This window comes from Colobus angolensis, unplaced genomic scaffold (genome assembly GCF_000951035.1).
Source record: "Colobus angolensis palliatus isolate OR3802 unplaced genomic scaffold, Cang.pa_1.0 Scaffold288, whole genome shotgun sequence".
Classification (NCBI taxonomy): Eukaryota; Metazoa; Chordata; class Mammalia; order Primates; family Cercopithecidae; genus Colobus; species Colobus angolensis.
The window spans coordinates 255,301-269,034 of record NW_012116132.1 but is presented as its reverse complement, the minus strand read 5'-3'; the positions used below and the strand labels follow the sequence as shown (position 1 = coordinate 269,034).

The window sequence follows — 13,734 nt, the reverse complement described above, 5'->3', positions numbered from 1 at the left end:
CTTTCCTTCAGTATGAAAAGTTCCCCCCTTTAGTTAATTATCATGGTGGTGGTGGTGATGGATTGCATGTTAGCATGAATTAAATTTTTAAAAATTTGCATGTTTCCACAATTGTTTTTATTACATGACAATAATTTTTTGCATTGCCTAGTAAATATGGATATATTCGTAACATACTTGCCCAATTAAATAGCAGACTGTAGTTGTTCATGTGAATTTCAGAGGTATTCATTATATAACTTGAGAAATAACTAGCTAAATGGACCACTTAAATGAGAAATGTAAAAGAAAAGCAGAGTATGCATTATAGTTTAATTCTAGAGAACAGGAATAGGTAGCATGAGTGAGTATATGAAATGATGGTGTCCTAAACTGTAAGACTACTTGCCAGACGTGACTCTGCATAGGGCACCATGACTTGCATTTTATGGATCTCAGTAAATCTTAAGTGACCTTGGAATTTAGTAGTCTTCCCTAGCAAAGTAAGAAGGTGTAGCCTCACAAGAGGAAAGGAAATATTTCATATAAAACTTACTCCCTACAGTGCCTAGCTCAGTGCTTATTGAATGAAATTTTCTGAAAGTTATTATTTCCCCCCATTCATATAAGCAGATACCTAATAAGGTAACATTGGACAACTTGCTTCCTAACAGTCTTTTAAGCAGTAATACATTTTGAAAGTAAAGCAGATTAACAGGCCGGGCGTGGTGGCTCACACCTACACCCAGCAATTTGGGAGGCTGAAGTAGACAAATTATGAAGTCAGGAGTTCGAGACCAGCCTGGCCAACATGGTGAAACCCCGTCTCTACTCAAAATACAAAAAAAATTAGCCAGTCCTTGTGGCGCACCTGTAATCCCAGCTACTCCGGAGGCTGAGGCAGGAGAATCGCTTGAACCCAGGAGGCAGAGGCTGCAGTGAGCCGAGATCGCACCACTGCACTCCAATCTGGGCGACAGAGCAAGACTGCATCTCATAAACAGCAGCAACAACAACAACAAAAAGATTAACTCAGTGTTTAATCTTCAGGAACCATGCCTGTGGGTTTAAAGTATTTTATGTCTTATAAGAATTATAAAATTATCACTTGGAAAAATTTATTATGCCTTTTGGGTCTTGCTTCAGATTGCTAACATTGGTACTCTGCAAAATTGGGAATATATGATTTGCCTGATGGTTTTAGGTTGCATTTATTAGTGGCTCGTACTAGACTAAACCAGAACCCAGAGGCATGCCCAATTAAAATTCTAGGTTTTCCACTGAGGATTCTTTTATTGCCACAATTGGAGAGGGCACCATGACTGGTTTATTTGGTGCTGAAGCTTGTTTAAAATATACCTAATCATTGACTTATTAAGAATTATAATAGAAACTAAACTTTTGAAAGTGCAATAATAATTGACAATCTGCTTCTGTTTGGCATTTCCTTTTTATTTAATAAAATAAATGTGTGTAAGTAGTTAACCTGAAATACAACATTCAAATGACGTCTCCATAAAATTTTCACAAGGAAATAGTCACATAGTCTAATCTAATAAACATTTTTAAAACATTTTTTATTTTGATGCTTGAAATGGAATAATATGTATAAAGCACATCATGCTCACTAAAAATGTTTTCTTCCTACAATCCAAGGCATCAACTTTGTAAGCTGAGTTATGTTAGTGTAAAACATTCAAGTCTTTATGTTTCTCCTTTCACTGGTTTGCCCAGGTATTTAAGTAGATAATGTAAAAGTTCAAAAGAAAGACAAAACAAGATTGTGTTATTTGAGCCTCAGATGTTCCAGCTGGCCTCTTCTTCACTGTCTTGGTCAACATGCCACGTTATCTGGTTACCTCACGCCCAAAGAATACCGTCTTCTACTCTTTTCTGAAGAAGTCTTACCATCTTTTCACCTTTTTCTAGTTCCTTTATAAATAAGAAATACTGAGAAAAGTGAAAAAAATTTGTTTTATGTCCTATTCAGCCCTACAATTTTGATAATTTTTAACAAAATGGCTATTTTAAAGAAATGTATTTAAATCTGGTGTTGGGTTGGCAAATTTGCAATTATTTATGAACTTATTAAGTGTTAAGAATGTTGTTTACCTGTCCTGGAAATTTCATTTATGCAGACCAAAATCCACACCCTTATCACAGCCCAGTGCCAATGGAGTCCAGACGGAAGGACTTGACTATGACAGACTGAAGCAGGTGGGCGCTCAGTGGCAGCTTTATTTGTACTTATTTCTTTTTAAAAAATATCTCATATGCATATCTTTGACATGGATCCTGAATATACTTAGAAAGACCATAGAGCTATTGTTATACAAATTAAACAGTGGCATTAGTAGTACTGTATTTTTTCAAATCTACACTTCCAGTTATTGAGTTTGCATGAAGTTCCAGAGGTAGTGGAGGATGGGGCTGTGATTCAGTGATAACAGCATAAGGTTTAAATGTAAGTGCATGGTATGCAGTTGTAAAGAAAACAATGGGGCTTTTACTTTTCAGTTACTGTATTGGCAAAATCGAATGCAACAAATCTGATTTTGGCAAGAGTGCGAGGAAATAGGCACTCTTCTATACGTCAGCTTTCTAAAAAGCAGTTTGGAAAAACAAAATCAAAAGCCTGAAAAATTATCTTACCTTGAACTCAGTGATACGAATTCCAGAAATTTATTCAAAGAAAATATTGTGGAAGTATCCAAATGTATAGTAGGTGGAGTAGAGGCTCTGTAGGCTTCAAGGGATCAGAATTTAGTATGCTTAATAGTAAATTGTGAATACTTGCCTGTGTTAGGTAACAAAACAGATGTGTACAGTTATCTCAATTTTGTATAAAAAAAGATACTGTCCACATTTGGGTACATATGCATTATATTTAATACCTGTGTGCTCAGGAAGAAGTAGTAAGTGATAGGATTGTGATTTAAAATACCTTATTCACAGAAGAGATGAAATACATTTTTTAGATAAACTGAATTTTCATACCGCAAAGCTATTTGAAAAGTTAAATTCAGTTATATGATCTTAAAGGGGAGCATGTGGTCATTGAAAATCAAGCCCTTGTTTTGCTCTGTATTGAATGTGGCTTTCTTGAAAAATGTTTTAAAATAGAGCACTTCCACACACTTCAAAACATGGTCAATTCTTGGTTATCTGAAGAATTGGAGGATAACAGAGGAATAGATTTGATTTGGGGGATGAAATGTAAAGAGTAATTTGGATCAGGATATCTGTGAGTTAATTTAATAACTTCTGTGTCTCAGTCTTTTCCATTGTTAAAATGAAGACTTTAGTAGATAGTTTTATTTTAAACATGAGAAGCTTTTCAAAAGGTAAACTTTAACAGAGCAATTTAATTTTTCCTGGGGTATTCAGTGTTAAAGTCACACAGTTCAAAACTAATCCTTCCAAAGGACAGCTGTTACTTTTCCCCCATTGAAATTGTGTCACTTTGTCATAGGACCTCTAATCTTGAATCTGCAGGGGGGTTTTTTGTTTTTTGTTTTTGAGACAGAGTCTCACTCTACTGCCCAGGTTGAAGTGCAGTGGTGCGATCTTGGCTCACTGCAGCCTCTGCCTCCCAGGTTCAAGCGATTCTCCTGCCTCAGCCTCCCAAGTAGCTGGGATTACAGGTGTGCACCACCACACCCGGCTAACTTTTGTAGTTTTTGTAGAGACAGGGTTTCACCATGTTGGCCGGGCTGGTCTCAAATTTCCCAGCCTCAAGTGATCCGTCTGCCTTGGCCTCCCAAAGTGCTGGGTTTACAGGCGTGAGCCACCGCACCTGGCCAAATCTGCAGTAGTTCTTGAAGGAGGGTCTAGAGCACCACAGTTAATAGAAGTATAATGTGGGCTATGTATATATTTTAAATTTTTTCTAGTAGCCGCATTTTAAAAATACAAAACAAAAGGACAACATTAATTTAAAAACTTAATAATGTATTTAAAGTATGTTTTAATATGTAGTCAGTTTTTATAAATTACTAACGAGTTATTTTACATTATTTTCATCATATTAAATCTGAGAAATCTGGTGTGTGTTTTACACTTACAGCACATCTCATTTCAGATTAGCTTCATTTCAGCAGCTGCATATGGCTGGTGCCTGCCGTATGGGACAGCATGGGTCAACCAGGGCCTCATCCACCTTCCTGCCTACCCATTAGGGCAATCTCTGAGGTCCCTTCAGGGAAATCTAGACTCCTTGAAATATGGTTTGGCAGCTATGGTGATTCCTAATAAATCTCCATACTTCAAACAAAAGAACAGATTTGCCAAGAGCCGATTGTCCAGTTTATTGTGATATCTTCATCCTCTAAAATTCCTTTGCATCACCTCTGAGATTGTTCCCAGAGGACTAGATTGAAAGCACAGCTGTTATCATTTCTAGAAACTATCTGAATCATACCTTTCACTGGATGACAGAGTAATTATCTTAATTTTAGGAAGCATTCTATTTCACATATTGCTAGGCTAGAATAAGCCAGGATCGGGAAGGGAAGAATATTAAAACAAAGTTTACCAAGGCTAGTCTTCCAAGAAATAGAATTGTGGCTCTGGAAACAAAAAAAACTACACATCATACTTCATGACATTCTTAAAATTTTATATGAGTAAGAATCTTTTTAGCGGTATTTTTCTTTTTCTGTATTTCTGATATTTTTCTCTAATATTTTAGGACATTTTAGATGAAATGAGAAAGGAGTTAACAAAGCTAAAAGAAGAGCTCATTGATGGTAAGTATCTGGACAAATTTACTATTCCTATTCCTATAAACAATGTTTAAGATTCACCATTTTTAAGAAAATGCAAATAAGGAAATGCCCAGTTGATTACTTGAGGGCAATGACTTCCATAGTCCTGCCCTTTTAGGATTAGGGTTTTGGGGAGGAGGTTTCTCCTTCATATAATGGAAATTATTTTTATAAATAGGGATTAAACAAAATCCCTCAATTCAGATGTTGTCTTTTCTTAGATGGAAATCCACATGAACAGATCTTTCTCTAGGTTGCCCTGCTCACCTATCCCAGTGCCCTCTTGTTTTTGAGCCCACATACTCAGTGTTTTCATTTTGTATACAAAAGGAGAAAATATATAGAAATTAGTATCATCTTTCTAATATTAAAGATGTATGTAATGAAAGATGCAAAGTTAATCTTTTTATTACTGTTTGAGCACAATCCTTAAAGTTTCTTAAGAATGAACCACTCATTTATCTTACTTTACCATTATATTTATTTTCAATACTTGTTCTTTTCCATCCAGCAATCAGGCAGGAACTGAGCAAGTCAAATACTGCATAGAGGAACAGACTAAGGAGAGAGAGGACTTTAATCTGGAGGAAAAAAATCCTACAAACAACAACTGTTCACAACAGCAAACCCCTACATTTTATGAGCTGTAAGAAGAAAATGGAGACAAACAGAAGGAGGGAAAAACCAACCTACTCTGAAAGCCTTCAGACATTATGACTCTGGCGATAAGCTCTTTCCCTCTCCGTTTGCTGCTTTTTTCTGGCCTTTACAACAGAATGGAAGAGAATCATGTAAGAGTTCCTGTAACAGTTATGCAGAAAATACTAAAACCCATCAGGCAAAATCACCACACATTGAAATATTTTCATGTCAAGATAAAATCGTACATTTTCCACAATTCATTGCTAAAATAAAGAGGAGAAAGGCTTAGGAAGTTTTTTTGCAGAGAGTGCTGGTAAAGAATTGAGCAAGTTTGCTATTGTAATGTTTCTCTCAGGTTTGTTCTTCCTATCATGTTTGATATTCCATGAATAATTGAGATCAGGCCTATGTAAGTTAAGATCATAATATGTGGAACAAATGGAATTGTAAGTGCTTTCAAAGGGTAATATTTATAAGACAGTGTCCGAAAAATGATTTCTTCAGCTTGAGGAATTTTAGAATGATAGGAAGTCTCTCAAGTTAGCCTTCATGCAATTTTGTAGATTAAAACATAAAATTTGTCCAGAATTTAAAGATTTAGATGCCTTCCTAAATTGTTACAATGCTTTACCAAATCTATGACTTCTACATAACACAAACCAGTGGTCAAATGTAAACACTATATTGTAGATTGACTGTAGGTTTTCAACCTTTTTTAGATTTATGCATGTGGACATTTTTATAATGTAATTACAATCACCACAAAGTTAGCTTTTTTAATTGCAGACAGTAATGCATGTCACACTAATATGTAGTGGCCTTTTCAAGGCCTAGTCCCAGGGAAAACATTTTGTAGAGTATAGGGGAGTGGGAGGAAGGGGAGGAATAATTTTTTATTTGAAGTTGATTTCTGTACTTTTTACCAGTTACCTGCATGAATAATAATGAGGAATATTTTGTGACTTTAATTGGTAAATATGTTACAAAACCAAGTACTTAATCCTTTACATCATGTCTTCAGCTATTTGTATTTTAACCAGTAATTTCAATGGTCTGAAACATGATTCAGAGCTTCACATAATATCTTACTGTGTAACTCAAAAGTTTGATCACTGAATTTGCCAGTTATTATTACCTAGGTACCCCTGCTGTTACACAGGTATTTAGATACATCTTCCTGAATGAAGCTGCCTTTGAATTTTGTTATGTTGAAATGCAAGAAGTAACAATGATGGCAGCAATTAAAGTCACAGAAATCATTAGGTAAAGGAAAACCAACAAGGAGTTCTGCAGTTTTCTTTTAATAAGTAAAGTGAGACTTGAGGGTGGTGGGAAGAAGGAATTAGACTCTCTGCCTTCCACCCTGTGTGTGTGTGCCGTCGCGCACATGCTGTCTATATGGAAGCCACTTTTCTTTCCTTTGAAACTGGTAAGGTTAAACTAAGGGAGAAATCTTATATGTTGCAATGATAGCTTTTTGGAAAATTTAAGAAATCAAACTCTCCAGGCTCTCCATCTTGATTTATGCTTGAGTTGTTATGTGCCATATTTGCTTTGAACTCTGATTATCAGAAGTTTTACTAAAATTTTGAAATAATTCACTTTCATCTGCTTTCTAGATTTTGTACATCTCTGTCCATAAAGCAGAGCTTGTTGATAGTGTAGTTTTCTAAATGCTGCAGATTTGCAGCATTTACCACTACAAAGGAGTTTGGATGAGGGATTTTTTTCCCTTTGTTAAAATAGTTCCTATTTCTGTAGAAATTTCACTTATAGATTAAACTGTGATGGATGAGCTATCATAATTCAAGTATACATTTCTTTTTTCTATCAGATATTCATTGTCATGCAGTAGTAGTAAAAACATCAAAGATGCAGCAAGCTTATGACGTATTTTCTAAAAGAAATAGGAGGCATTTTCATCTTTATTATTGTACTTTTGGTTATGCAAACACTTTGATAATATAAACAGTTATGTCCCCTATAAATCTGGTCAGAAACCTCTTTTGATTTTGTTGGGTAAGTTAAATAGTTTAGAGTAGGTAGAGTACTGGGTACAAGTGGTCCAAACTAAGACAAGAGACTAAAATAAAATGCTAAATCTTAAAAGAAACTGGGTTTATGCACTAAACGTTTTGTGCCTTGGTCTAATATTAACATGATGTCTGTGTAAAATGACAAAAGAAAAAAAAACCAGTGTTGAATCACGCTGTATTTTCCATCATCCCAGATTGCTACATGTGTTCTTTCCAAGAAGTCTGAATGAATTATTATATACATTTGCTGTCACATACATGACAGTTGTGTCATTATTAGAGATTTCAGTAATTACAGTGGGAAACAGAAGCCTAAGTTATTTACCTTATCAAAACTATGTTCCCTGGAACCACATTATTATGATGGTTTTTGTGCTCTTGTACATTGGATGTCTTAAGCTGAGTACAGTTTAGGGGATCCTTTCTCATGACAGGAAGGTACTGCTTTCCTCAACACTGTGATCTGACCTGTGACAAATCTGTACTATCCACTATGTAAATGGCTCACAAGTCAATTGCAAACAAACTGAATGTACAAATCTTAGTGCTGGTGCTGAAATCTCTTCAGAATAGTCATCATGATTTAAAAGTTTGTTTAAAAATTTGCAAGCATCAAGTGTCAATCAAAACTGAAGATGAAACACTAATGAATGTTGAATTCTCATGCTTTTTAGGTGTACTTCCTTTTTAGAATTTTCAGTTTTCTATTTTTACCGTAACTATTTCGTTTACATTTGTTTCACTTCAATTTCCTACACGCTAACTTTGTTTGTGCGATTGAAATAAAATTGCAGTATATATGTGTTGCTTGTTTGTGACACTTAGATAATCTTCTGAAATAATTTGTTTTAAAGTAAGTTACATTGGATGTGAAAAACACCTTTTAAAGTCCAAGACTTTACTACTTAAAAGTTTACATGTCACGTCACTACTCTTTAAAGATTTCATAGAAGTCGTGAATACTAAGTAATGTATACAAAAGAAATATGTGATGATATGTCTACTTTTTGTTTGAAATAACTGTTGGGTATTCCCTGCTCTTATTTTCTCTCTGGCCACCTTGACACAGTAACTTCCTCTTATAGTCAAGTTGATAGTAAGTGTTTAATTTTTATTCCATTTTGTTCTGCAACACATTCAGATACTTAAAACTCATTCATGCAGTTAGAATTTTCCTTTATATAGTTTGCATGGTAAAGGGCATTATTGAGTAATGAACTTTATAGCAAAATGTGTATGGTGTTTATACATGATGCTGATTTCTTAAAACCTACATATAAGCAGTAGTACTTTTTCTCTATTATAAAGTATTAATTTTGAGTTCCATTTTATAATTCTGATGTCTTCTTTAGAAATACAAAATTACAATCTTTGTATTATTTTCTTTGACCAGACCCAAATTTTCCCCCTTTCAACCACCTCCATTCTCTTCTCCACTTATCATGGACCACATGTTCCCAACATTCATTAACATTTGCAGCCATTACAGGGTTGACAGTTGTTAAATTTTCAGCTGATTTTTTTTTTCTTTTTTGCTCTATCCTGTTTCATGTTCTTGCTTCTCTTCATATGTAAGTCAGAATTTTTGTCTACAAATTAAAAGTCACTTCTCATTCAAAAATGAGTTAAGTAACATGCTAACCTTTCAAATTTGCCTAGCTACAACTTTTATGTCTCTTGTAAATTTATATATACTTTCAGTGCCATTATGAAGAATTGGCCCTTTAATTCTAAGTAGTGTTACCCTATGAAGCACAGTGTGCAAAAGTATGCTACAGGGTCTCTTTAATTCCTGTGTAGCCATTGTAACTTTTTAACACCATTACCCTTTAAATTCTACCGATTATAAGCAGCGTAAAAGTAACTGTATAAAGCAAACGTCACAAAGGAACTCTGTAGGAGCTCTTAATTCCTCTCTGTAGCTATCATAAAATTCACTTTCCTGAAGACATTATCATTCACTTCCAAACTCCAAACATTTTTCTGGTAGCACTACTTTTGTTTTTAATAGAAGGGTGAGTTCATATGTGTACATCTCTCCAAAGCTCTAGGGAATGAGAAAAGCATCCTAGTATATTGAAATTACTGATGTTTAATACCTCTGTCTTTTCACTGAAAGCCATTTAATATTTATAAGTTAGATGCTTTTTAAAGTCAAAACTTGACATACAGGTATTTATAAGGAATCTCCATGACTCTGAAAGAATGAAATTGACATAGATAGCTTTGGCTACGTAAAGACATGGTAGAGGACATTTACTTTTTCTTCTGAGGATATGTAGATTTAAGCAGCTGAAGTCAGTAACCCCTCAAGAAAGGCCGTTTATGGGAGCCAAGAACTGCTGGAAGTCTGTGATGCACGTTTTTCTGTTCCCAACATCAAAAGCTGTGGATTATTAGGTGTGTTCCCCTTTATGTTATCTCTAGGTAATTTTGAGACATCAAAACTTTTTAAAATTCAATACTGGAAAGATGAAACCTTCAAATTAAAGCCTAAAAGTGATTAGAAAGTAAAATATTAATGCAGTAAACTTAGGATGGTTACAGATATTCGCCATCAACATAAATGAGTTCCAATATAAATTCTTTGTGGAATGCTAATGGTCAAGTCACGTAAGAGGAAAATTAAATCTTCTGGTGAAGAGACATTTGAAAACTAAAGAATTATGTAAAGTTGTCTTTCTAAATAGTTCTCTTTATAAAGTAACAGAAGCATTGTAAAAGGGTAAATAAATGACCGTCATAATGACTTAGGATGTTGTAAGAATGTCTGCCACATTTATTGGTTATTTCTGTTGAAATCTGAAGGAATCAATACATGTGAAGATTGAGAAAGGGGAAAAGGACTGTCTCCATTATAGATATTCTGTAATGCACAGAACCTTCTAAACGGAAATGTTAGTATCATTTAAAGCACATAATAGACCTTGAGTATTTGCTGACTAGTTTAACATACAGAAAAAATCAAGGATGAAGCACCAATTAAGTGTTTGAACCAAAGTTTCACAGTCACTGAGCTGCACCCCAGTTCTGTAAAGCATGTTAAATACTCAAAAGAGCAGAGAGCAGGGCCCGTAAACGCTTCTAGTGCAGGACACAGGAATTCTAGGCAGAGGGAGAAAATTAAGGGCCCTGATTGGTGGCTGAGAGTAAAAAGAATACACCATTTGAATAGTGCTGTTCTTTTTCCTCACTTTATTTAAAGGCATATAATTCCTAGTAGTTAGGACATCTAAATAGCTCAGTAAACTGGTCAGAGGTGAAAGGATAGCTTGAGGCCACAAGTTTTGAGATCAACCTGGGTAACGGAGACTCATCTCTACAAAAAAATTTTTTTTTAATTTGGGCCAGGTGTGATGATGCACACCTGTAATCCCAGCTACTCAGGAGACTGAGGCAGGAGGATCACCTGAGTCCAGCGAGGACAAGGCTGCAGTGAGCTGTGATCATGCCACTGTACTCCAGCCTGGGTGACAGAGCGAGAACCTGTCTCTCAAAAAAATTCTAAGAGAATATAGCTTTTCATTTTAATAATTATTAGAAAAGCCTACATATTTCATTAGAGCCCAGTTAGACTACATTTATTCTGTAAAAGATCTATATAAAAATGACAACTTTATAGTTGATCATGTTGTAAATTTGATTTAACTGTTTCCCTTCAATTCCAATAAAGATTTCTTCAGCAGTAGATGACAATTCTAAGAGCATATTATAAAGAAATAACTAATAAAGGAGATGGATGATGTTATAGGTTGGTTGGGTTTTAGTAAATAGTTATTCTATGAAGGCTTAGAAAATAGGGAAAATTGAATAGTTGGTACTTTGAATTCAATAGGAAAACACTCAGAAGAAAAGAAAGTTTACATTCACTGGTGTTTAGATAGAGAGAGATTTAATTTTCCCATCAAGTCCAAAAGTTTCCATCCAAGTCTACAGAAACAGAAAGACAGGGTCTTGGCTTACGCTTAAAATATGCATTGTTGTAACCATACACGTGAAATACATTATAGAAAGCTTTTAAAAATTTGGTCTTTAAGCGCCTAACATTCCATGCTTTAGTCACATCTGTGAAACCTCTTTTTCTTTTTTTGAAGATTAAAGGCGTTTTAAAAATAAATGTTTTACAGCCGGGCATGGTGGCTCACGCCTGTAATCCCAGCACTTTGGGAGGCTAAGGTGGGCAGATCACCTGAGGTCAGGAGTTTGAGACCAGCCTGGCCAACATGGTGAAACCCCATCTCTACTAAAAATGCAAAAAAATTGGCCGGGCATAGTGGCGGGCACCTGTAATCCCAGCTATTCGGGAGGCTGAAGCAGAAGAGTCGCTTGAATCTAGGAGGTGGAGGTTGCAGTGAGCTGAGACCACGCCACCGTACTACAGCCAGGGCGACAGAGTGAGATTCTATCTCTAAATAAATAAAATGTTTTTCAACTTGATTTATGTGAGAAATACCAGCTTTTCATTGTTAGCACCAGTTTATCTCAGGTATCACTCAGGTGGTTCTGCTGACCAAGGCACTGGGCATTTTAAATATGGAGTTTCCCTCCACCCTTTGATCAAGTCTGAGGTTTGTCCATCCTTGGCGGTGGGCTAACTTAAGTATGGATTCACAAACCCCATTTGATTGTCGTAAGTCATGAGGCCACCCCAGTGCCAGTGGTTGGGCATCACAGTGAGTCTGAGGTGATGAATTTGAGTTAGCTGTAGGCTAGTTCTGCACCTCAGCAACAGCCCATGGATGAGGTAATAGCCATTGACTTTGCCACTTAAATTTCCAGGGAGAAGAATAGCTTATAATTTATCTGAGGAAAGTAATTGGGAAGGCTTAGATACTGAGAAGAAAGCCCTGTTAAAATCTAGGTAGCATTTCCTTTCTACTTATTTATTACTAGAGGGATGGGAGGTTCAGGCCTGAGTTAGGACTTTACAATTTAGTGTCCTTCCCAGAGGTACTTTAGGCCTCATCATTTTAAGTTTCAATTACAAAAAAAATTTTTTGATGGAGTCTTGGTCTGTCACTCAGGTCGGAGTGCAGTGGTGCAATCTCGGCTCACTGCAACCTCCGCCCCTTGAGTTCAAAGGGATTTTTCTGCCTCAGCCTCCCGAGTAGCCGGGACTACAGGCGCGTGCCACCACATCTGACTAATTTTTGTATCTTTAGTAGAGGCAGGATTTCACCATGTTGGCCAGGCTGCTCTTGAACTCCTGAGCTCAGGTGATCTGCCTGCCTCGGCCTCCCAAAGTGCTGGGATTACAGGCATGAGCCACAGCGCCCGGCCTTCAATTGCAGAAATTTTTGAAGGGAGAATATTTGATCCTCACATAAAATGTCCTTGTTTCTGAAAGAAAACATGGTAAAAAGATTGTCATTGAGTCCATGTCTTTGCCACCTTGTTGGACTTGATTTCCCTTTCTCTGTGTTCCTCCTGCCCTCAGTCTCTCTCAGTCTGTCCTTTTTGCATGTGGAGTTGTGGGCCGGTCATTGGACTGGGACTGACTTTACCGGTTTTCAGGCTGCGGGGCTGATCAGTCATTCTCTCTGAGCCTTCTACCTCTAAAGTTTAGTTCTTTTTAAAAATTCTTTTTGTTTTGTTTTTATTTTTTCCTCACCACTATACAAGCGAGGGTAGATAAAGCTTGTTATTGTTAATATTATTTTGAGACAGTCTCGCTCTGTCGTCCAGGCTAGGGTGCAGTGGCATGATTTCAGCTCACTGCAACCTCTGCCTCCCGAGTTCAAGCGATTCTTCTACCTCAGCCTCCTTAGTAGCTGGGACTACAGGCATGCGCCACCACACCCGGCTAATTTTTGTATTTTTAGTAGAGACGGGGTTTCACCATGTTGGCCAGGCTGGTCTCGAACTCCTGACGTCAGGTGATCCACCCACCTTGGCCTCCCAAAGTGTTGGGATTACAGGCGTGAGCCACTGTGCCCGTCCCCGATAAAGCTTAGTTCTGAATTTCCTCTTTCAGTGTATCCTTGGCAGCTACTGGTTGGTTTATTCTTTTTTAATCTTTTTTGGTTTATTCTTTTGATTTTTGAAGAGAAGGAGAAAAAATATCTGAGTTTGGCTCTCCCATCTTAAGTGCAGCTTTTAGTTGTTTTATAGTCATAGATGCTATTGCATGCATCCTGGATATAAACAATGCGGAAAAATCAATGGAGTGACCATTTTGAGGTCAGTGGTGTTGCATAAAGCACCAGTGGTATGCTGTTCTGTGCCAGTTTCCTCTGCGTCACATGCTTTCACAGTTTGAATTTCAGGCATCTGTGTGGTGGCTTCAGTGCATTCTCCACAGTGCTTCAACC

At 36.6% G+C, this 13,734-nt stretch overlaps 1 protein-coding gene across 1 annotated transcript in view; it reads left to right on the top strand.

Annotated features, from left to right (window-relative positions):
* Nucleotides 1-8,408, top strand: part of ENAH (enabled homolog (Drosophila)) — a 165,932-nt gene extending 157,524 nt beyond the window's left edge. The window contains exons 13-15 of the mRNA XM_011948938.1: nt 2,118-2,196; nt 4,670-4,727; nt 5,257-8,408. Coding sequence (XP_011804328.1) covers nt 2,118-2,196; nt 4,670-4,727; nt 5,257-5,294 — 175 coding nt within the window. The 3' untranslated portion in view covers nt 5,295-8,408. The remainder of the gene's footprint in view (nt 1-2,117; nt 2,197-4,669; nt 4,728-5,256) is intronic.
* The last annotated feature ends 5,326 nt before the right edge of the window (nt 8,409-13,734 follow it).